The sequence below is a fragment of the Aethalodelphis obliquidens genome, unplaced genomic scaffold (genome assembly GCF_003676395.1).
Source record: "Aethalodelphis obliquidens isolate GAN/ISIS:26980383/991018 unplaced genomic scaffold, ASM367639v1 scaffold12, whole genome shotgun sequence".
NCBI lineage: Eukaryota > Metazoa > Chordata > Mammalia > Artiodactyla > Delphinidae > Aethalodelphis > Aethalodelphis obliquidens.
Window position 1 is genome coordinate 28,275,989 of NW_020837956.1, and position 23,842 is coordinate 28,299,830.

Below are 23,842 nucleotides of genomic sequence, written 5' to 3' on the forward strand. Positions count from 1 at the left end.
GGGCCCAGCCGCTCCGCGGCATGTGGGATCCTCCCGGACCGGGGCACGAACCCGTGTCCCCTGCATCAGCAGGCGGACTCTCAACCACTGCGCCACCAGGGAAGCCCTCAATAAATTTTTAATGGAATCTTGATACTAAAATGTTTAGGATCACCTGGATGAGGTAATAAATCCCCATTAAAAAAGAAAAAGTCAAACCCCATTATCAGAAGAGAATAAGAAGGATGGATTTAAGATTGAAATGAACGAGTCAATGTTGTAGTTACAGGAAGAGAGAATTCAGAAAGAGAAAAAAGATGTTTTTAGTAAGATTAAGAAAAAACAATGTTTTAGGCAAAAGATCCATATGGCTATGCACCCTTTTAACTTCATCAAACAAGGCCACCTGTTTCCCAGAGGTCACTACCAGCTCGCAGACAGTGTAATGCCCCTGTTTCCTGTGCTCATTTATACTTGGTGGTGTCTGACATTTTGATTTTGTGAATCTTGTATTGGTAGGTGTTAGCCCACATTTCCTTGATTACTAATGCGATTGAATATCTTCTCAAATGTTTGTGAAACATTGTTTCTTCTGTGGAATTCCTTCTGAACCATTGGCTGTCTTTTTCTTACTATGTATAGGAATTCTTTATATATTCTTTATATTTATTGCATGACAAATATCCTTTTCCAGTTTGGAGACACCAGCTTCTAAGTGATCAAAGTTTATGGCACAGTTCTTTCGTTAAGAGACATTCAGCACATCCTGGAAAGTGTCTAACAGAGTGTGATGGTTTTCGTTTGCTTCTTGGACAGACTCTTGTTGAGAACCAAGGTGTAATGTAATGGCAGGTGATGGTTCTGGGTCTGCTTTGTTCTACTGGGTGATTTGCAGCTCCTGGTAATCTGACTTGACCCAGATGGAGCTCAATGCATCCATGTTTTTCAGGGACAGGAGCAAAGAGGAAAATATCTGAGACCCAAGTCTGTGGGCGAGACAGAGAGGCAGCACTCGGGGGCCCTTGATAAGGTGCTGGCTGGCCTTATGAGCGAGGGTGTGAGGGGATTTCTTTGACACCTGCATGTGTCACACCAGTGCCGCTTTCTCCTGACCAGTGACTCCCTTGCCTTGCCCTGCGGGTAGCTGTGTGCACAGGTGCCTGTGCGTGGAGGTTCTTCCCAAACATTTTGAACCACCTGCAAGGGCAAAGAACGCGTTGACTCCCTGTGAGGTCTAGGGGTGTAACCCCACACCTGAACTTTCTTTGAAGTTTCACGATTTAGCTTTAAAAAACTAATGAGCATTTTGCTTTCTACTCCTCAAAAGGAGTAGAAGCCCGTGCTTTGGAACACTGGTGAATGTGGGCCCTGCGTGGGGTGGCACCCAAGACTTAAAGCTCCCCGGCTGCCTATGCTGCCAGTGCCCTGGAGACCCACAGCTCCCAGAAGCGGGGCCCTGGTGGGTCGGGTGGCCAGGCCTGCATGGAGCCGTGAGGCCAGCAGAGGGCGCTCCGCCCCCACCTGGTGGAGTCTCGGGTTCTCGGGACCACTAGGAGTTGGGAGCCTGCGTCACTTTTGTGAAAGGACGCTCTTACCTTTCCTTGAGAGCTGTTCTCAGGAAAGCTCCCGAGCAAGGCTCTGTGTTGACAACTGCAAGCCACAGTCCCCTGTCCCAGATAACTCCCCAGGGGGGGTTCCTGAAGTCCCCCAGTGCCCCAGCCACCTGCCAGCATCTGGAACCCTCACGGGCTGGGGGCTCTGAGGGTGATGCTGCGTGCTCCAGCAGAGCTGTGCGATGGGACTGCCAGGTGTCCCTTGTCTGAACGCGTGCAGACGCCTCACAGCCCATCAGCTACACCAGTGCTTCATTGGTGTGCTGTGTGCATGGCCCTGGCTTGGGAGAAGTGGGAATATCTGTCTTCGTAATCGATGCTCCCACGGAGGAGTTAGGGAGACTGGCCAAACGTGCGGGGAGAGCACAGAGGAGTCTAAGGCAAGGGAGGACGCTGGGCTGTAGGTGGGGCGTGGCGTGGAGCGAGTGACTCTTCTCTGAGCGCCTGTGTTGGCTTATATAGACCACAGTGATGGCATCGACGCGCTGTGCTACCGCTGCTCCCTTAACTGGAGGCCTGGAGCCTCGGGGGCAGAGACCACACTGTGTGCTCATACAGAGTAAACGCACAGCAAGAGCTTGACAGTGAGTGGACGAGCCCTAAGCTGCGGCGGGAGTTCTGGGGAAAGATGGAGAGGCCGTAGCAGGCAGCCCTCAGCTCTGCAGGAAGCCAGGTACCCCAGGATGACTCTGACGGCCGAGGACCACCTTCCAGCGGACCCCCTGGCCAGCTTCCCCAGGGTCCTGGTGTGCAGTGGGCTTCTGGCTGGCACCAGGGCCAGAAACCAGCTTTGCAGTGTCTGGTTCTCCACCACCTGCGCACTGTAAGGTGTGGCCTTGTCAGAGGCAGCTGCTAGTTCACAGGATAATGACCCTGCAAGACGCTGACCCGTTGTTGCAGGAAGATGACCTAACAACGGCCAGACCGTGAGGTCACCCTGCTAATGCACTGAAGGCCCAGAATGGAGGTATAAGTCACGGCCACCTGCAGGCCAGGTCTCTGTATCAAGTGTCTCTACCCAGACCTGTGATGGTGCCTGGAACCTGCCACGATTGCATCTTTCCTTTGGGCCGCTAGGACTTTCAGGATTAGCACCCAGCGTTGACCAGGAGGCCTAGGAAGTGGAGCCTGAGGCAGGGAGCTGGGCGGAGGGTCCCGAGGGAGGCACAGCCTCCTGGGGCCGGTCCTAGGGGAGGACTCTCCCAAGAGCCCGGCGCCCTCGGGACCTCTGTTGGGGCCGGAGGAGCGGCCTTCTCTCCTTCCCCTCTTCACTCAGGGAACCACGTGCTCCTCTCATTCCAGGTCTCCAGAAAGTACAGTGACATCGAGGAGTTTTACCAGAAACTCAGCAGTCGTTACCCAGCGGCCAGCCTTCCCCCGCTCCCCAGGAAGGTGCTCTTTGTTGGGGAGTGTGACATCCGGGAGAGGAGAGCCATGTTCGATGAGATCCTGCGCTGCGTCTCGAAGGATGCTGAGTTGGCAGGCAGCCCTGAGCTGCTAGAATTCTTAGGTACGGGAGGCTCTTTCTCAAATTCCTGAGGTCTCTGCTGGCCCAGAACTAGGCCTCCCTGCCCTGGCTTGGCGGGAGGGGGGTCCACATACCCCCTGCAGCCCAGAAGCTTCAGCCAGGCTGTTGAGGCCCATGGGCCTTACTGCCGTGCTTGGGCCGGGGTGGTGGGTGGAAGAGGCCTGGGACCCAGCCCTGGAGGACTGACCATCTGGGTGCTGGATGGGGCTCACCCAGGGCCCTTCTCCGTAGTCTAAGCCCAGCCACTCCCCGCCTAGCCAGCCCCCTCCAGAGCTCCCTGCACCCGTACACACACCTCCGCCTCCCACCAGCCAGGCCTGGGGGCCTGCAAAGTCTGGAGAAGGCTGTGCTCCCACAGCCAGGCTGGTGCCCTGGTCCCTGGGGACACCTCGCTCAGCTGGTACCCCTCACCGAGAGGTTTGGAGCGTGGCTCCAGGCAGCCCCTCCCACCCAGTGATGGGAACCTCGAGCACTTGCAGTCCAGGTCCTGCGGCCTCCTGTCTTCCCGCTAGTCCTGTCTGTCGGCTGGGAGTCGCCCGGCTAACAGGTGCTGGTGAGAGTCACATGTGCAGAGCTCGCCACACAGGAGGCGCTGTAGAAGCGATGGCTAACGTCTCACCCCCACTCACACCTACTGGACTCAGAACGCTGCGAGCGTGTCCCCGTCCTGCGCCAACACCCCGGGGCAGGGGGAGCGTGGGGAGGGCTCCCATCCGGGGGTGCGGGGCACTCACCGCATTTAACTCTTTTCCCGAGTACCGTGAATCTCCTAGTTTCCCAAGACAGATGGGAATTTTTCAGAAGAAAATTAACAGGAAATAAACCAATTTTGAAAAAAAACAATGTGGGGAAATAAAAGTGGAACGGGTGAGCGCACGGAAAGCCGAGCCTGGTGAGACTGCAGCACCGGTTTTCTTCTCTCCTTTCCCACGCCCCCCACAAGGGTCTTCGGGCTGGGGTCTCTCCGGCCCTCCTGTTTACTGAGGTCACAGCCCTCCGCCCTTTGCCTCTCTCTGGGTCTGCGTTGACTGTAGGAAGGGGGCCCCAGCCTATCCGTAGCTGGAAGAAACTCCCCATCTCCTGGCCCTCTGTGTTACGGGGAAGCAGGATAGGATGGTCTGACTTTCCTAGCCTCTCCGTGCCTCAGTTTCCTTATCTGTAAGATGGAGGAACAGATAGGATCTCTCACGTGGGATTTTTGCCATATTTAAATGAATCTGTACCTGTAAAACTTTTTATTACATGATGCTTATTCCATGAAATTGACGGTTCATGAGATTTTGAATGGGATTTTTACATTTGTCCTAATAAAATAACAGAGCATAATATAATGCAACATAGTCATTGTCACTCAGTTCTACATACTGTGTCAGCATACATATCACATCCTATGTGCCAGGCACTCTGGGGCATATAGGTGGCTTCTTTACCCACAGGGTCATATACTTTGTAAGTAACTGCTTTCAAAAATACACTATTCAGTAAACTACTTAGATAGAGATAAACAAGTAGTCTAAACCCACGCTTCTCAAACCATTGTGGGGAAGGACTAACTTTTTTATTCCCAGTATGTCACAAACAGCATTCCAAGGTACTGTGGAAGTTTCTGGATGCTTGCTCCGCCTTTCTGTAGTTACCTTGTTGTGGACACCCGCCTATGGACCACACTTTGAGAAGCGCTTATGTAAGCCAGTTCGTAGTGAAGCCATCACAGTGCGTTCTCGAATCTTCCATGTGCTCGCGGAGCAGTCACTGAGTTCCTAGTCTAATCACCCAGACCCTCGGAGCAAGTCTCCAACCGTGGTTGGCAGAGCTCCCCGATGGGCTCCGCAACTGCAAAGCATTTCTGGAACTGTTCTGTGGGAACCCACGTACACTGGCTGGCTTCTGCCATCAGCCCGTGGACTGTAGCCTGTCGTCCCAACAGGCCCTGGGCTGCAGAGGTTCAGGAACTGCTCCCTCTGTCCCTCTGTCTTCTCCACCCCAGGCTTTGCTACCCCCATCCAGACCCACCATCCTGGTCCCAGGACGCTGCAGGAAGCCCCCAGCCTCGGGTGCTGGCACTGGAGCTTGCGCGCCGGGAAGTGCTTCCTCGCGTCCCCCCAGCGGTGGGTGTCAGGCGCCCTCTCTGTCTCCCTCCACAGGTACCAGATCCCCCGGGGCTGCGGATCTCAGCAGCAGAGATTTCTCTGTCCTGGACACAGACAGCCAAGGGGGGGACGACGGGGATGCTTTCGACTTCTTCCAGCAGCAGGATCGAGTGGAGGGTGAGGGTCTCCCCACGCTGGACCAGAAGGGCCAGGATGCAGGGAAGTCCTCAGAGGACGAGGCAGAGGAGGCCCTGGACCCTCTGGGCATCATGCGGTACGTCTCCTCTTCTGGGTGCCCTCCCCACACCCCCCCCCCGTCTGGTCTGTCTTTCGCCAGGCTCCTCCCTCCCTCCTGGGAGTCTGAGAAAACCGGTATCCCTGGGTTATTGCCCCTAGGGGCCTGGTACTCAGGGAACTGGCTCTCTGCTCGTCCCAACATCACCTGGGTCTTTGGGGCTCAGCCCAGGTATCTCCTGCCCCTCCCTGCTCACAGGGTGGCCCCCCGTCCCCCAGTTCTGCACTGAGACCAGGCAGGGCTGCCCCCACCCCTGGCAGTTCAGCAGCCCAGGAGGCCTGGGTTCTCAGTCCAGCTCGTCGCTGACAGCCGGTGACTCGTGATGCGTGACTGGAGCTCCCTGGGCCGTGTCCCGCTGCCCTGGGGACAGGGCTGTGTACCTTTGCCCTGCCTCCCCAAGGTGGTAGTAAGGCTTGGGGGGACTGGTGACCCCTAAGCTGCTGACTGTGATGGAAGGAGGTAGAGTGAGCCCCAGGGTAGACTGTGTCCCCTTTACACGCGCACACTTGCACACACACGTACACACACACGTACACCGGAGAAGAAGAGGCAACTAGCTGTGGTCTTGATGGCCCCTTGGTGTCCTGATTCTGTCACCTTCCTGTTCCTTCTCCTTTCCTGTCCCTCTGCCTGCCTTTAGCCAATCAGTGAGCTGCTCCTGAGCCCCCATTGGGGGAGCACCCTGAGCTGGGGGAGGGGCTGCAGGCTAGATGAGACCGGAGAGCCAGACCCCAGGCTCCCCAGGCCCCTCCGATGGGCACAGGCTGAGGCGTTGGGCAGGACCTCCCGACCAGAAGGAGATGAGGGGGAGCCCGACAGACGTAGCCCGCCTCCCAGGACCCTCACTTCTTGGCCCGAATGAGCAAGAAACAAGGTGGGAACTGCTGATTTTGAGCACCTAATACGCGCCTGGCATTGTACTTTGCACTTTGTCTTCTGTGTCTCATTGACAGCCTGCCCCGCAAACAGCTGTTAGTATGCCATTGGACAGATTAAAGAAACTGACGTCTGCAGAGGCCAGGTGCCTTGCCCGAGGTCAGGCGGCTTGGTGGCTAATGGTACTGGGGTTCCAACCGAGCTCAGGGTCCTGTCCTGGACTGCGGAGCCAGACTCCCTGGACCAGAATCCCGGCAATTTACCCCTTTCCTTCAGTTTTCTGCAAGGAAAGCAGGATAATGATAGCACCCATCTTTTGCGGCTCTCATGAAAATTAAGTGAGTTAGACGTCACGGCCCCATCGTTCTGCCCCACCACCTCTGCAGAGGTGGACAGACCACAGACCCAGTGACATTCTCTCTGCCTGTCTCGCAGGTCCTGTTGCAGAAAGAAATTAGAGCCAAAGAGAAATCAGGCAGGGACAAGTTCAACTTAAACAGCGTGAAAAATACAGTCGAGAGAGCACTGCCCACCACCCGCAGGCCTTCCTCTCCTAGTGGGGTGTGTGAGGGTGGGCACATGAGGACATGTGGCTGCAGGGTCGACGTGAGACCAGCCTGGAGGGGACGAGGAGTCAGACTTGGGAAAGATCCCAGGCGCTCGGGGAGACGGGGGCCGGAGCCGGAGGTCCTGCCACTCCTTGGTGCCAGGTGTCAGGCCCTTCCAGCACCTCCCACCCCCGCTGGCCTTGTCCTAGGAGGGGGTCAGCGGCCTGTGGGAGTGACTCTGAGGTTATGTCGGGAGAAGTTCGTAATAGCCGCTCGTTATCAGCCTTGTGCGACCCGAGGGCCTTGTTGAGCTGTATTTGTTTGAACTCAGCCTCTCTGTTATTCTGAGTAACCACATGTTACTTGCTGCCAGACTGCTATGGGCTTGCGTGGTTTGTGCCAGCCTCTGGCTAAAGGACGTGCTTAGCAAAGCAGCTCCTTTTTTGGGTAGGAAAACGCTGTTTGGGGTTGGCAAGGGCCGCCTTTAATTCCCTGCTTACTCCAGTAGCAGATGGTTGGGTGAGGTGCTGGCTGTCTGGGGACCCCCTGCGCCCCAGCACCATCCCCAGCTCTGCACTCGGGGGGCCTCCTTTCTGAATCCGAGGAGAGCTGAGCACCTAAAAGGGATCCCGGAGGCTTTTGACCTTCTGCCGGTCTTTCTTTTAATACCGATGTGACAATAGTCAGTGCTGTCGTCTCCACTGGGAATAATAACAACTAACATTTTCTGAGAGTTTATTAAATGCCAGGAACTGATTAGCATTTACATGAATAGATATTTTCTATTCTATTTCTTTTTTTTTTTTAAGGGTCATGACTCAACCAAATTGCTTTCCAGATCCACCGTGGGTCTGGTTTGGGAAATGGTGCCCTAGGAAGCGGGTTCTGGCGTCGGGCTCGTTCTGTGTGTGAGGAAGCTGACATTCGGAGTCCAGTAGCTCATCCAAATTCATCCAGCCCCAGATGGCAGTCAGGACTTGGTGTCACCTCCCTGCCCTGTCCCCGGATCCCAGTCTCCCAGCAGATTGGGAGGCAGGCAGGGCCCTAGGATTATACCCCCTTCAGAGATGGGAAAATTGAGGACAGTGTTGCGTGGGGACTTGGCTAGTGCCTTGTGTGTGGCAGGGCCCTCCCTTGAAGTGAGGGTGTCCCCTTGGCCTCTCGTGGGACACCCAGGTGGGCCTGTTGACTTCTTTGTACAAGGCTGCCTACCCGACCCTCTGGTGAGGAACATTCTGTTCTTTGCAGGAGACTTATGCTTGGCCTGCATATTTCTCCATCCTGTGCCCTCAGTTCCTCTGCGGCTGCGGCTGCGGCTGCGGCATCCTTGCTCTCCCAGCCCCCCACCTCCCTGAGCGCCCATCTGGGCCGGATGCCGGCCTTCCCCAAGCGGCCACGTTTCCAGGCGGCAGGCGCTGGCCCTTCCTGCCGTGTCCGCGCCGGGGCGCTGTTTCTCCACTGTGGGGTTGCTGGACGGGTGGGGGCCACGGCACAAAGCCTGGCTTTCCTTTGTCTGTAAAACCTGGTTTTGATTAGGGAAGGACGCACTGCTGCACGCTTAGAAAGTGCCTCAGGATAGACAAAGCCCTCACCGCCTCCAAATCCCAAGCTGCCACGCTCCTCTTTTCGGAATTTTTGTGTGTCCCTGTCCCGGCCAGTCCATGTAACTGCAGACATAGTACACATGCCTTTTTACACTCCGCTCTTGGACTTAATGTCCTCACGATCGGTTTCCATGTGGAACACAGTTTTCATGTTTAACTTTCTATTTTAGAGACTTCACAGTCCTGAGAAAGGTGAAGTTCTCCCATAATAGTTTTGCCTTCTGCTGGAAATACTCTGCGAGGAACATTTTAAATTGTAACTCAAATGATGTATGATTAGTGTAGAAATATTGCAAACACCGTTAAAAGCCCTTTCATCATGAAAGGTGTACACTTTGGGATATTCACGTTTTACTACCGAAATGGAACTGCGTTATGTGCGCCATTCCATAATTTGCTTTTTTTCAGCTTACATACTGGGTTTTTCCGGATCAGTAAATAGACTTGTACATTCTTAACTTGGTGCTAGCCCATCAGGCTGATGTGCTGTAAATGGCATTCCCAGGCCCCCGCTGGGGGACACTGTGGTGTTTTCCATAGGTTTTTGCTATTACAGGCAATGAAAGAACTTGTTCATGTATGGAGTGTTTATTCTGTTGAGCTTTCCCCCCAGTCACCTGACCCAGAGCAAGGTCCTAAAAGCTTCTGCTGGGGGTCTTGGTTGTGCCTCTCCAGTGAAGGGGTCTTTAAGGACTTAATTGCCCTGTGTTGGGAAGTCCTCCCTGCTTTTCCAAACCCTGCCCATCCACAAGGCCCGCTGCCCCCTCCTCTTCCCCCAGTGTCCAGGGAGCTCCCCAACCTCCAGGCCCCAGGTCCCTGAGGACCTTCAGCTTCCCAAGGGACAGGCTGGCTCCTGCAGGATCACGCTTTCCTGTAAGACTGGGCTTCCTGCTGTCTGCTCAAAGGAGGGGGAGCCAGCACCCGGGGCCCTGTGCCGTGGCCTCAAGCGGTGAAGCTGGACGTTTCTCTGGAACGTGAATCATGTGTTTTGTCATAAATATTTATACAGATTTTGCTGTATCTTTCCTAAAATAACCGTATGTGTTTTAGTATAAAAATACCTTGCTTCCTTTATTCGGATGGAACTGCTACTCTGGGATCATTCTGTGGTTCTGAAGACTTCCGTCACGCTGCCAGGTGCCCCCAGATCTACTAGCCCAAGATTTACTTATTTTCCCCCCAGCTTTATTGAGATAAAATTGACATGTGATGTGTGTAAGGTTAAGGTGCACCATGTGATGACGCGATACACCTACGTAGTGTGAAATGATTACCACAGTAAGGTCAGCCATCGCCTCACCACCGTTTCCAAGATAGAGAAGCGAGGCGACCCCCAAGGACAGGAGCTCTGCAGGGACAGCTTGGCCTCACCCCGTCTCACGAGGGGCCCCAGGAGCTGCTCCTCCTCGGACGCCTCTTCGTAAGTATCCCGGCTGTCCCTTTTGGGCTTACGGCCCCTTTAGGTTTCCAGCCCCCGCCTAGGAGAGCAGAGCCCGGCCGGGAATTCTGCACCACCTGGAGCTGGTTAGAAATGCAGATTCCACCTCAGGCTCCCTCGAACCTGGACGGGGCCCAAGAACCTGTGTTTTAACGAGCTCTTGGCACGCTCCACAGGCAGATTCGTGCTTGAGGAGCCCCCCCAAACCGAGCTCAGCAGAAGTCTTGGAGAAGCAGGAGGACAGTGATGCAGAGAGCAGGTCCACCAGCCGCCAGGCTCTGCTACTCACAGGGGTTCCAGTAGGCGGGCTCGGGGAGGCCTTTCCTGTTACTCTCAGCCCCCAGCCCACCACTGTCTCTCGGTTCTCCCTCTCTGGTCTCCTGCTGGAGGGCCGTTCTTCCTGATCGCTCTCGGGGCTGTGAGCCAGGGCTGGCGGCCTCGCGCTGTACCTCCACGCACAGCACTTAGCCTCGGCCCGTCCTGGGTCCAAACAAGGAGCGTGCAGGGGGCACGGTGGGCCCCCTCGTCTCACCCTAGAGCTGTCACGGTGATTGCAGCATCAGCTACCGTTAGGGGTGACCACAGCACCCCCTACAGGCATGGGTTTCCCCATCCACGGCAGTGCACAGAATCTGTCCTGAGTGAATAGAAGTGTCAGGGACAAACACATGGAACAGTGCCTTCCACTTTTCTAACTGAGTAGCAAGACGCTTTGGTTCTAGAGAAATCTCATACAGGACCCTGATATATGAAACAGACAGAAGTAAAGTTGGCCGGGTTGGGACAGGAGTGGGGACTGGATCTCAGCCTCAGCCCACCTCGGTGGCGGCCCTGGGCAGCTTTGCAGAAGGCCAGGGCCCCTGAGCGTGGTTTGAAGGCCACTGGATGGAAAAGCAGGAAAGCCTAAGATGTGTGGTCACCCCAGAGCAGGGCTAGCGGCTGACTGTCCCAGGTTCAAGTCCCGGCTCTACCACTTAGCAGCCGGTGGGCCCTGGGTGGGTTGCTGAACTTCTCAAAAGCCACAGTTTCTCTCTTTGTAAATTAAAGTCCAGGCCCAGTGATTGTAAGGGTAAAACGGGATGAAGTACAGGAAATTTCCTTTGTATGATGTTAACACTATTTCAGGTTTACTTTGCTCTGAAAAAGCCCTTGGGTGTTTAAAGTACACAACTGAAATGGAAAAGGCAGCTTTTCCATTTCCTGTTGTCACGCAGATATCAGCCTCCTGTGTTGTGCACACAAGGGCCTTTGCCTCCCCTCCAGCGTCTTTGTGGTTATAACTGAGGAGCCTCTCCAAGATCACGCGGTCTGGGGCGTGGTCCAAGCGGGAGCTGCGTCCTCTTGACTCCTGGCCCAGGACTTACCCCATCACCCCCAGACCGAGACGCCCACCTGTGCCGGGTGCCCACTTCACAGCCCCGGTCCATTTGCTCTCCATGGCGGGTGATGTAGGGGATGGGTGTTCTTCGCCGCAAGGACCACCAGCGTCCACTGGTCACGTCAGCGTTTGGAGTATCGTTGGGGGTATTGGAATAAACGAAGACCGCCCAGATGAGAACACGCAAAGGCCACTTATTCAGAGCAGGCCATAGCAGGGGGCTCAGCCACCATCACCTGCGTTTGGGCAGAGACTCACAGGCAGGCGGGGAGCGGGAAAGATTTCTGGTGGCAGAAGGGGAAGGCTCGGGTCTGCCTGACTGCAGACTATTGGCACGCGAAAGCCAGAGGCCTAACCAGAAGTGGGGCGGCCTGCAGCCTGCGTGTTTGCTTGGGGGAGCATATTTGCCTCTGTCGCTGGGCCTAATAAGCGGGAAGCAGGGTAAAGACGAGGGAAGCTGGCAGTTACCGATCAAGGCCTGGCCACCGGGGCCATAGCTGCAGAGACTGCGGTGTGGCTTCCTGGGCCGGTGGCTGCAGGTTGTGGGTTCTGTTTATATCTGGCCTGGCGGTTGCCTGTTTGTTCATACGGTCTGTCAGGGCCGCCGTGGGTGTGATCAGGGTTGGGAGTTTTGCTTTCAAGCCGGGGGTGGCAGAGCCCCTTCAGCCGGGCTGCCCTGGTTTCTTGGTGCTGCTGCCGTGGTGGGTGAGGGGCAGCGTTTGGCCACCCCTGTGCAGAGAAGGAGAAATGTCATCCCCCACAAGCTGAGAAGAGAGAGAGGGTCCCTGAGGTCCTGGTCCCTCGCAGGGCGGGGAGGGTGCCCAGCGGCCTGGAGAGTCAGTCTGGGGCTGCTGAGAGTGTGACTTGTGGGAAAGGAGCAAATGATGGGCGTCCAGGGCAGCTACCTGGACTGGCCGGTTTACTTTGTATAGCCCAGAATGGAGGCAGTTGGGACGAAACACAATGTGAGCTCGACGTCCTCAAGCAGCGCCTGTGATCACGGGCCTCTGCTTTGCCCAGCAGCGCACAGGCTCCACTTTGCACCTTCCAGATCATTCCTTGTTCCCACTGAACAGATAAGGAGACACTCAGAGAGTGAAATGACTGGCCTGGGGTCGTACACAGGTTCTCCTGCATCCCCCTCCAGGGGGTCCTCCCTCAGACCCGTCATAATGCCCCCATCCCCGGCCCTGCGGGATGTGGCCCGACTTCCCCTCAGACCCTCCCCCTCCTCCCTCCATGCACCTGCCGTCCAGTTGTTGGGCACTTGAACATACCAAGCCCTTCCCACCTCAGCGTTTTCACAGCGTTTCTCTCTGCCTGGAGCACAGCTTTCCCAACCCTGCTCACCCTTCCTCCGGTGCTTTCCTAAATCCCCTGGCCCAGCGAGGCTGGTGTGGGCCCACAGGGTGAACGCCTGTCCTCCGTGATTGGCGCGACTCCTGTGATCGGGTCGCGGCGGAAGCCCGTTGCCTAGCGCTGCTGCAAATCACATTGTCCTGGAATGAACATCACAAGTTCATTTATTGGCACTCCGAGAATTTTCACTAATGGGAAAAAAAAAAAGAAAGTGAATTTAAGATTAAAAAGTGAAAAGTGCTGTATTTTGAAGCAGGAACGTTACACGCTTGGAAAAGAGTTGATTTCCGTGTCTGATTTAGTATCACCCTGGCTCTGAAGGTAACAGTCATGTTGTCTGTGAGTCTTGGCTTCAGAAGGATCCACCGTCTTCTGGCTAGTCTAGGAGATGCCTCTGCAACTCAAGTGCACTCAGGACCTGGGCCCTTGGTCCCCATCGGGTATCTGTCACGGGGGCAGGTGCATCCGGGAACACTGACACAAGCCCCCTGGGTGGCCGGAGGGGAGGATGTTCTCGTGTCAGTCCCTGTCACCAGAGCCGCCTGAGCCCCGTGGAGCAGGGCCGCTCCTTGGCCTATCAGAGCTGTCAGCTGTGGCACCTGCCGCCTGTCACTCATGCGTGCTCCCCGCCCGCCTGCAGGATGTGGCCTGGCCTGGACATCTGTCTTCTATCAGGCACACACAGCAGGAAAGCTGACGTCTGTGCGTGCACACGCGTGTGCACTGCAGGAGCACGGTTCCATGTGCCTGCACCCGTCCAGGGACCTCCCCCCACCGCCCCCCACCCCCGACTTCCTGCAACCTGTGCTGTGCGGGAACCCGCACAAGGTCGGCAGCTGCGGTTCCGTCCATTGCAGACCCCACTGTTTGATGCTCAGTTGCCCCATCCCTGGTGACAGGAGTCTGATCGTACCAGCCTTCCTTTGGAGGAGGGAGCAGGGGGGGCATCCTTTATGGCTCCGTGCAGAGGGTGTGCTGGTGGCGGGCACAGCAGAGCTGGGTGGTGTGTCCTGCGGGCACCCGAGTGGATGCGGGTGGAAAGGAGCTGAGGGGGACAGAGGGGGTGCCAGGACCGTAGCCATGTGTGCAGTCTGAGTCCACGTTCACATGATGTGTGAGGGAGGGGAGGGAACGGGCTTGGAGTCTGAGCGACTCACCTGACATTGAAATGCCTGTCCTGTCCCTGAGTCAGAATCTGGCACCATCCTAAACTTGTCCCTTCTGCCCACGGGTCACTTCAGCAGTCCACATTTATCAGCACTTTGCCTTCTGACGGCCTCCCTGCTCTCATTTTCCCCAGTCCGGGCCCTGGTCGTTCCTCCAGGGACCAGGAGCAAAGCTTCCATGGGGCACTGGGTTCCCGGTGGTGCCCAGTCCCGCAGCCCCTCACAGATTGAGGGTCTCTCTGCCTGTGTCAGTCTTCTGCCCTCAGCCCCACAGGTCACTGCCCTCCTCTATGCCACCTCCCCTAGGAAGCCCTCGGGCTGGGTTGGCTCCTTCCTCGGGGCTCCGGCTATCACTGAATGAGTGCCCTGTGTGGTGATGACGGGTGTATGTCTGTGACCCTGCTCGGCTGTGAGCTTCTGGGGACAGTGCCAGGTCTTCCTCACCTCTGTGCCCTCATCACCCGGCACAGGTTCTTGCCCGTGGGAGGTACTTCCCAAGCGCTGGCACATAGAAGTCACTCCGAGTGAAAGGATGAGCTTTTCTTACGGGAGGGCCGAGGGGCTGCTGGAGAGACCAGCTGGGGTGCCTGCGAGATCCCTGGAGGAGGAGCCGTGGGGTGGAAGGCCTCTGAGATGATGCTGGCCGCCCCTCTCTCTTCACTCCCTTTCCCCCCATCCGTCTGTCTGTCTGTCCATCCTTGCGCCACCCCTCCATCCATCTGTTCTTTCGTCTAATGTTTATTGAGTGTCTGCTCTGGACCAGGCACACTACTGAGTCCCCAGAATTTGGGGCTAACCAGGACAGGACCCTGGGGCTTTCAGCCATCAAAGCTCCATGTTTCTTCTTCTTCTTTGTCTCCCCTGGAGACGGGTCGGGGGTAGTCGGGGAGACGGAGGATGGCCCAGGAGGAACGGGCTGGGGTTCAGATGGTGCCTGACTGAGCAGCCCCATGGGCTGTAGAGTCGCTTTATTTCAGTTCGAGACACAGAAGATAAAAAATGTCTCCAGGGAGAAAAACAGGAACATTCATCGGATTTGAGAGGAAAACTCACATAGCAGGAAAGCCAGGCCTAATTTGTGCTCTCCGAGCCAGAAGTAGGTGCAAGAAGGGAAATCGTTGAAATCTCTTGCCTGGCTCCTCCAGAGATAATTAATCACGTCTGTCCGTTCACTTCCTTTGTTCTTCAGACCCTCCCTTCTGTCTGTGCTGCCTCTGATTTCTGGTCGGTGGGAAGCCCCCAGCCCCTGCCCCAGGGGGCCAGTCTGCTGGGGAGGATGTGTGTGTGCCTTCCCCACGGGTGGTTTCAGAGCTGCCGGTTCCGGTTCCGAGCAGGGTGGACCTGCGGACGTTGGCTGCGAGCTCCCTGCTGGGGGCTCCCCGCCCTTCACTGCGGCAGCCCCTGCCGGGTGCAGAGGCACAGCCAGGCAAAGGGCGGCTGCGACGGGTAATTGAGGGGCAGCCGTGGGACGGAGCCCGCAGACCCCTGGCTGGTCCAGTGGCTCCCAAACACGGCGGTCATCAGAGCCCACAGGGACACAAGCGGCTCCCGGCGCCTGCCGCTGGGGTTCTCATTCAGCGGGTCTCGGCTGGCTGTGGCCATCTCCAGCTGGCCTGCCCCGAAGGCCAGGGCCTCGTCAGTACCCGCTTACTAGGGGTCATTAGAGCGGCGCTGGCTCTGCCTGGTCTGTGAGGCAGAAGGGGAAGACATCCCAGGAAAAGCAGGACACCCTGACTCCTTAAGACGTGTGAGGAAGCGCAGATGAAGTTTCTGGAGGAGCCCAGGCTCCCTTCACCTTGCCCAGCACCACAGGCAGGGCCTGGGGATGACACCACAGCGGAGGTGTGGCCCTGGTGGCCTGTGGCCTGAGCCCATCTGGCTTGTGCCCGAGATGGAGAAAAGTGCAGGGACTGGGGTGCGGCCACTGAGTCCCTGGCCCTGCCTGCCGTGTGGCCTTGAGCAGACACCCAGCTTCTTGAACCACCGTTTCCTCGTCTGCTGAGAGAGATCTTCCCGCTGGGGCCTCGGCCCTGATTGCCGAGGAGTGTTGGTCCCGCGGCCTTCCAGCAGGTGCAGCCTCACCTTTCCTAGCTTCTCCCCACCTCCACCGGGAGACTGAAATTCTAGCAGACATCTAAATCCAGACCGTGGGAACAGCCACCTCTGAGCGCCCTGGCCTCCTACGCCCAGGGCCGCCCTGCTGCTGTTTCTCTGCTGCTGGTTAATCTGTGCGTTCTTTACGGTGGTATCAGCGCAGTTTGACTGCACAGTATCGCCCGCATGAGCTCAGCTGGTGACCTCGGTCCAGTGGAACGGCCCTCCAGGCAGACAGGCGCACGGAAACCCCACTTCCGGTTAGAAGCTTATTTCTGTTGTTTGCAGGAACCTTAAAATGGCTAATTTAGGCACCACCAGCAGGGGTTGGATCACCTTGTTAAAATAAAACCAAGTTTGTTTACTTCCTGGCGCTATACCTTCCAGTGACGTGTGTAGATCTGCAGTCTTCAGCTCCCTGAAGGCTGACATGTCCGCTGTGTAACCACCACCCGGATCGGGAAATAAAGCCCTCCCGGGGCCCGAAGCTTCCCCGAGTCCCCTCCTGGTTTCCCGCAGCAGTGTCTGGCCCAAAGCAGGACCTTGGCCAGTCGATGAATGAGATGCAAAGGTACCCGAGGGGTGCAGAGGTGACTGGGGCTCTGAGTAGCCAGAGGGGTTTCCCGAAGGAGGTGATGCTGGCTCAGTGGGACTGAAGTGTTTTCTGGAACGACGGAGGTTAGACCGCTCAAGGGAAGGGGGGATGTGTGGGTGGAAACAAGGGAGCACTGACCAAGGCTGCCTTCTGTTCTCCCCTGGGTCCAGGCCCTGAGGTGTGCGGCCTCACGTGCGTCCATCCCTGTGTCCGAGTGGCTGTCGGTGGCTCTGTGATGAGCCTGGCCCCCGGGGTGCTGAGGTGGTGTGGCCTCGCAGCTCCGGAAGGAGGGCACGGCCTGTGGCCTGTGGCCTGTCCTGCTGGCCCTTCAGGGCTGGAGTCGTCTGCAGTCAGTTGTGTAGTCCGGACAGCCTCCTGCCTGCCACACACCCCACAGCGGCCGTTCCCTGGGCGCAGGACTGGGCCGCTTCTGTAGCGGCGCGTCCCCAGCTCACTGTCGCTCCTTGGAAAGCTCCTGCGCGACACAGGCTCAAGCCTGCCCGGTGCCTGTGTGGCTGGCCGGCTGCGCTCCTGTGAGAGGTGCTAACCTCGAATTCTGTCTGTGATTCCCCAGCTCCAAGAAGCCCAAGAAACGCCCGGAGGAAGTGGCCGTGAAGCCCAAACCCTCGCCCTGTCTCTCCATCTTTGATGAGGAGGTGGACCCCGACGAGGGGCTCTTTGGCCCGGGCAGGAAGCCCTCTTCCCGGAGCCCCGCAGAGGACGCGCCCCCCAGGGACTGTAAGTAGAGCCCCGGGGGTGTTCCTTTCGCTCTCGGTGTCTCCCGGGTGACCCAGCCAAGCTCTGCGAGTGGCTTTGGACCCACCACACATGAGCAGGACGGCTCATGTGTTAACACGATGCAGATGCAGTTAGTGGAGAGATTTTCTGCTGGAGAAATCTAGTCTCACACCTTGTGTCCCCATAGCCTGGAACGTTCCAGGGCTGTATGTTTATTCTAATCATCCCTCAGAAGCAAAGAGTAGTTTTCTTTGCTGCTTTGAAAAGTGTGGGTCGTGACTGGTGTAGAAGTGCCTTTGTTACCTCTGCAACCAGATGTGGGCACCTGGTGGAGAGTGGACGCTGGCCTGCCTCCGGCCTGCTGGGGCTCTGCATGGGGCTGCTGGGGCTCTAACAGCCCCCCTGCTGGGGCTCTAACAAGAGGCTCTGTGTCCCCTGCAGAGACCCCGAGGGAGGGTCCAGTGCAGAGCTGGAACAGGGAAGCTGAGCAGCCTTGGGACTTCCACACTCGTGCCTGTTCTGACCCTTCCTATCCCCGCCCGCGTTTGCATCCAGGGTAGGGAACTGATGTCACCCATTAATTCAGCCGGCACCAGGCGCCCACTGACGGCCAGGCACTGTGCTGGGGCCGAGAACACCTGGATGAGTGAATCACGGTTCTGGCCTCAGGGCCTCCCTGAGGGAGACAGGACATCTCCTGACCATTAGAGGCTAGCCTGGGCCTGTAACAGGTCTTAGCAGGACGTCCGTGCCTGTGGGGACCCCAGGGAAGGCTTCCTGGGTGAGGGTCAGGTGGAGGAACTGTACCTGAGCTGGATCCTGAAAGGTCAGCGGAGTTTGCCAGGGCTGCTGATGAAGCACATTCCAGGCGGAGAAGCTGCAGTTACCTTTCACGAAGGGCAGCGTTGAGCAGTGGAGACGGCGAGAGGGTGGGGAGTAGACCCCGGCTCCTCGAAGGCAGAGGCTGTGGTCAGAGCCGTGTCTGCTCACCACTGCATCCCAGAGCTGGCAGCCCCGGGCTGGTGGTTGGCGCTCACTGAGCGCTTGTGGGAAGACTGGGGTGCAGCCCTGGGGGCTGGCCGGGGCCATGGGGAGCCCGGGGTGTGAGCTGAAGAGGCTGTTTCCTCCTAAAAGCAGTGGGGAGGCCGCAAGGACTTGAAACCGGGAGGAGTGCCATCAGGTGGCTCTGGCCCAGCATGGAGGGAGGCGGGGGCCAGGGCCGCAGGCCCCCGTGAGCACATGTCTCTTGCCCCACGTGGCCCCGTTCCTCTGGTACGTCCGCAATCTGCCTTGCAGACCGAAGTGACAATATTGCTTCCTGTCTCCTGGCTGTGCCAGGAGGTTGGGCCAGACCCTCTCCACCCTGCACCCCGCAGGCAGCCAAGGACAGGCTAGGACTTCTTCTGACCCCTCTGCTGCTGCCTCCTCCGCAGCCCTGAAGCTGTTTGACGATCCTGACCTCGGCGGAGCCGTCCCCCTGGGTGACCCGTTACTGCTGCCAGCTGCCCACGGGGGTGGAGGACCCACGTCCCGCCCAGGCTGCAGGGAGGCCTCCGAGGAGCTGTTCAGGTACCATCTGTCCCCAGTGCTGCTCTACCAGGTCTGAGAGTGGCCCGGACAGAGCCAGGGACCCGTCCAGTCTGGGAGCACTTCACCATCCTTGGGCTCCGAGGGAAGGAATCCCGACCCATCAGAGGCAGGAGCCTGTGGGTGGGAGCTGACCAGGAGGCAGCAAATGGGGTGCGATGAAAGGGTTGGGTGGGGGGCTGTCAGCAGCTCATCAGATTCTAGAAAGACAGGACTGCATGTATACAAATAGTGTATATAAAAAATAAATTATGTAATTGCACGAGCAAGTATAACTGGCATCAACAGGTTTGGGAACAGATATACAAAACTGACTTGGTAGCACGCAGCGCACGTTGGGGGGGGGGCAAAGTGCAGACGTTCTGGGCAGTGGCAGGTACCCATCGGCAGGCCTTATGGAGGGGAGAGCGAGGCTTAGCCTGTTACGTGGAGGTTGATTGACAGAACATGTGCACACCTGACCGCCGCGAGGGGTGTGCCGTGTGTCAGGCAGTATGCTGGGCTTTTTACATGTTATCTTATTTAATCCTCACAGCAGCACTGCCTCCCACCCTCACCCTCCACGTAGGTGCTATTTTCTCCTTTTTACGGAAAATGGAGGGTGGGAGAGGTGACTGGCCCAAGGCCCCCAGCTTCCAGGTGACAGGCGGGGATTGGGACCCAGGTCAGCCTGCCTGTGTCCCGTCGTCCCACCCTTCCAGGACTCTGAGCGCTTGGAGGAGGAGAGGCTGGCAGCTCCGCCTCCCACCCCGGGGCCGGCAGGCTCTCCCTGGGCTTCTGCTCGTGCCGCTGCTTCCTCGGCACGCTCGGCACTGTGCGTCTCTGCATCGCATCATCTATGTCCCCAGGAGGCAGGCCGAGCCTGGCCGTCTACGGGACTCTGAGCTCTCTCTTTCCAGGAAGAGTTACGTGGCGCTGGACATGCGATCCCGGGAGGCTGTCACCACCCCCCCTCGTTAGCAACCGCGGGCTGTTAGCCTTCCGAGTGCCCGGCGAGCCTGAGTCACAGCGACGGCTCCCTGTCATTACATCTCCCCACGGCCCCTGGCAGCTGTTCACGCTCATCCTGCGTCCTCACCGCTGACACCCAGGCAGCAGTACTCCCTGGGAGAAGCTGGGACTGTGGTTATGTGCTTCGGGGTGATGCTGAGGCCCAGGGAAGCAGGTCAGCCCCGGGGAGCCTCTGCCGTTGCCAGGACTCAGCATGTCCTAGCGGGGCAGACCCAGCGGGACCTTTGGGCATCGTTTATACTAAATCCATTACACTGGAACTTTCCAGCCCATGTTCTGCGGAACGCCGGTTTGGGGGGTCTGAAAGGTGTTACCTTCAAACGCTTTCTGTGGCCAGATGGCCGGGTTAAGCAGGACTTTCCAAGCCTTTAGTGTGTGGGCACGCGTGGCTCAAGGGCGATGCCAACGCAGCATTTCACGTTCCGGTTGGTCCCTGGGACCCTTTCCTTTGTAAGGCCTCCTGCATCCCACAGGGCTCTCTGGCAGTCACTGCCTTAGAGAATGTGAGTCCTGTGACCCTGCCTTTGCTCTGCCAGACATCTGGTAAAGAAGGAATTACCCTCTTGAGAGCAGGAACCATATTTTTTTTTCTTTGTGTGTGTCCTGGGACTATGCAGGTGGGAACCGGGCTTCCTTATGATAAACTTTCTAATATTCATCCCTCCATCAGTGCTTTCATCACCCCTTCATTCCACCACTGGCATCTGCCATCCCATCCTGGGGCAGCATGGAGGGGCGCTGGAGCCGGGTTTGGAGGCTGAGAAACCCCCGTTCCCTCTTGCTCTGGGGCCCCAGTTGTGGTCTTTAGTCCAGTTCTGCAGAGACCTGGGGAGGAGGAGTGGCCTCGGTGGTCGGCCTCACACCTTCAGGGCCTGGAAAGGAGGGGAGCTGGACCTTGTGTCAGTGTGACCTGTTTTTACCCGTGACTCGGGGAGCCCAGTTGGAAATAGGGTGCTTGGCAAGAGATGCTGTGTGGCCACCTGTATCCCGGGTGTGACTGCCCCACCTTCTGCCTCAGAGCAAATCCAGCTCCTGATTCGCTCCAAAGAGTCATTGCTTTGCCAAGCAGTATAAATCCTGAACTCCGACACAAGCTTTTAGCTGCTGCTTTATTTCCCTAAGGGCCCCTGTTTGAGGATAATTCAGTCCCCCAGAGCTTCTCCTGGGTACCCAGCCTCCAGTGGAGGATGCAGGACAAGCCAGCACCTGCCCCAGGGGGGCTCAAGGAAGGGCAGCGCTTGGAGGGAGCGGGGACACAGCTGAGCTGAACTTGCCAGGAGGAGCCTGTCCCGGGGTGATGCCTCCTGGGATTGCCTGGAACTCACTCTTTCAAGGCCTGGCTTGGGCCAGTCCCTCTGGGTCTGGAGGGACACCTTTTGCTCACTTCTCTGCCATCCGTGGGAGGCTCTGAATTCTCCCCTTGGGGCCTATGCCGCATCACAGGAGGCTGACCGAGGAAGCAGGCAGGGTGACCCACTGCCCCTTCAGTAGCTGCTTCCTGGCAGGCAGCCCTTCCCGGGAAGGGCACCTCCACCCTCATGTAGACCTCTGCCAGGCCCTGTGGTGCTGGGAGTTGTTCTGGCCAGAGGTGCCTCCCCTCTGCTCCTGCCTTCACTCAGCCGTGCTGCTGTCTGAGCTGGAGCCCGTTCACAGTTAGGGAGACGGAGGACCAGGCAGGTGGGGTGGGCTGAGGCCACTGAAGGAGTAGCAGGGTGAGGGAGGGAACCACACTCCGCCTGCCGCGCTGCGTGTCTCTGTACAAGGGGTTGTAACCCTGTGGGGTGATGCCGCTGTTGCCGTTTGGCAGATGGGAAACCAAAGCTTGGAGAGGCCAAGTGGCCTGCGCGAGGCCCCCTGGTCTTCTGCCTGCAGCGCCTCTGCCCTCCTTCCCCTGTCCCCAGCTAGCTGTGGGCCCCAGGCCAGGCCCTTCATCTTTCTGTGCCCCAGTTTTCACATCTGTAAAATGGAGCTAACATCTGCTACCAGACAGTGTCTTGTGATTACTCAGTGAATTAACGGATGCGGAGAAGGCCGGCCGTGGTAGGTACCCAGCCCAACGTTGATTGGGTGGGCAGGTCGGGGGATGGCTTGAATGGGTCTTTTCGCTGTGCATCTGGTCTGCAGGAGTTGAGTCCTTGCACAAGGAGCTGGCAGCAAGAGCTCCCTCGGGCAGAGGGCAGAGCGGGGCTGCCTTTCTTTCCTGCTGTCCAGGACTTGGGCTGGTCCTGAGTGACCGTCACACTGCTTCGGCCTTCAGTTCCACCAACAGGCTGTCAGGTCCGGGGCGTGGCGGAGTCTTGGTGGGTGATGGCCGAGGCCGGCTTCAGCCCTCGGGGGGCCGTGTCTAACGAACGCCCGGGTGGCCCACCAGGGGACGCTGTGGGCCGGCAGACCCCACCCCACGATGGCTTAGAGCCCCTCATTCATTCTTTCTCTGGCTGAACTTGGCCTGGATGAGAGCCCAGCATCTCAAGTCAGACTTACTGGTTCCAGCTCAGGCCGGCCACATGCTTTCACCTCAGGCAGGTGGCTCGGCCTCCTAGGACTTGAGCGTCCGCATCTGCAGGGAGAAGACTGCGCTGTACCTCCCCAAGAGTTGTTGAGGATAGCAAAAGATCATGGGTCTGAAGTGCGTGGCCCAGAGCAGGAGCTCCGTATGTGGCAGCTGTTACTGTTATTTCTTGAAGGGTTGAAGGAGAAGTCACCTAATGGAGCCAGCTTGTCTGGAGTGGGGTCACCCGAAAAGCAGTCCTGCAGAGGCTGCCAAGGGGCCGGCTCTGCTCGCGCTGGGCTGCGGGGGTGCAGGGAAGGAGAGCCCTGCCCCTCAGTTCCTCCCCGGGGGTGGATGGGTGGAAGGGCGAGGATGGGAGGCGGGGGGACCGAGCCCAGTGCCCTGCAGGGGTGCCTGCCTTGGCGGGGGGCACCTTGTCCCTTTTGCAGGAGATTGTGCTCAGGGCTTCTCCCTCTGGTTCTCTAGAGTCGAAGAGGACTTGGACCAGATTCTGAACCTGGGGGCTGAGTCCAAACCCCAGCTTCAGCCCCAGCCCCAGCCCAAGCCTCCAGTGGCAGCTAAGCCAGCGCTACTCAGAAAGCCAGCTGTTCCCCCCAGGGTGGGTTCATCTGAGGCTGTGGCCAGGCAGCAGAAGCAGCAGCAGCAGATCCAAGCCATGGACGAGACGGACATCTTACAGTACATCCGGGACCACGACGCGCCTGGCCAGGCTGCCCCCAGCCTCTTCTGACCGCCCCCAAGCCCTGTGCTCTTCCTGCGCCAGCAGACTCTCTCCTGTGGAGGGGCACGTAGTGAGGTGCAGACTTGGACCTGTAGGGCCAGAACCTCTATTCCCAAGGGAGGGAGGGTGGAAGCCGGGTCATAGGACCCGTGTACTGCCTTCTTCCTTTTCCTCAGGCCTGTGGGTTCATGGAATCCTGCAAGATGCAGAGAGCAAGGTCACTATAGGAAGTGGAGCCTAAGTTGTCTCAGCCATGTGGATGTGGAGGGGAGAGCCTGTGGGGATGCCTTGCTAACCAGGAGCCCAGTCCCCAGGATGTCATGAGACTGGAAGCGCGGGGGGCCAGGGAGGCTCCACTCGGGGCGGGAAACTTTGTGCCCACTTGTGCCCACCGTCTCTGCCAGCCCCAGCACGTGCCCACCGGCTCTGCCAGCCCCAGCACGGGAGGGAGGGCGGGCTTGGCCAACCTGGGGTTTGGGTGGGAATCTCTAGTCACCATGACTCCTGGAGGCTTGCAGGCCCTGGCAGGGTCCCCAGTAGAGGGATGCTGAGTGGGTGCCTGGCTAGGTGGGGTGGCCCAGCCACCTCCGGTTACCAGGTGCTAAGCACGGTGCCTTCCCAAGTGTCGGAGCTCAAGGGAGACGTCAGGCCCAGCCCTGCCTCTGGTGTGTAGACGGCCTGACAATCCCCATGTCTTCCTCCCTCTTCCT

At 57.9% G+C, this 23,842-nt stretch overlaps 1 protein-coding gene across 6 annotated transcripts in view; it reads left to right on the forward strand.

Annotated features, from left to right (window-relative positions):
* Positions 1-23,842, forward strand: part of HS1BP3 (HCLS1 binding protein 3) — a 54,973-nt gene that overhangs the window by 10,657 nt on the left and 20,474 nt on the right. For 4 of the 6 annotated variants that reach the window (XM_027113743.1, XM_027113745.1, XM_027113744.1 and 1 more), the window contains 5 exons: positions 2,895-3,102; positions 5,265-5,484; positions 17,138-17,301; positions 18,735-18,870; positions 22,877-23,583. In XM_027113743.1, coding sequence (XP_026969544.1) covers positions 2,895-3,102; positions 5,265-5,484; positions 17,138-17,301; positions 18,735-18,870; positions 22,877-23,141 — 993 coding nt within the window. In that variant the 3' untranslated portion in view covers positions 23,142-23,583. Of the gene's footprint in view, positions 1-2,894; positions 3,103-5,264; positions 5,485-17,137; positions 17,302-18,734; positions 18,871-19,787; positions 20,939-22,876; positions 23,584-23,842 lie in introns of those variants that run through there. The other 2 variants (XM_027113747.1, XM_027113748.1) reach the window with 2 other exon arrangements.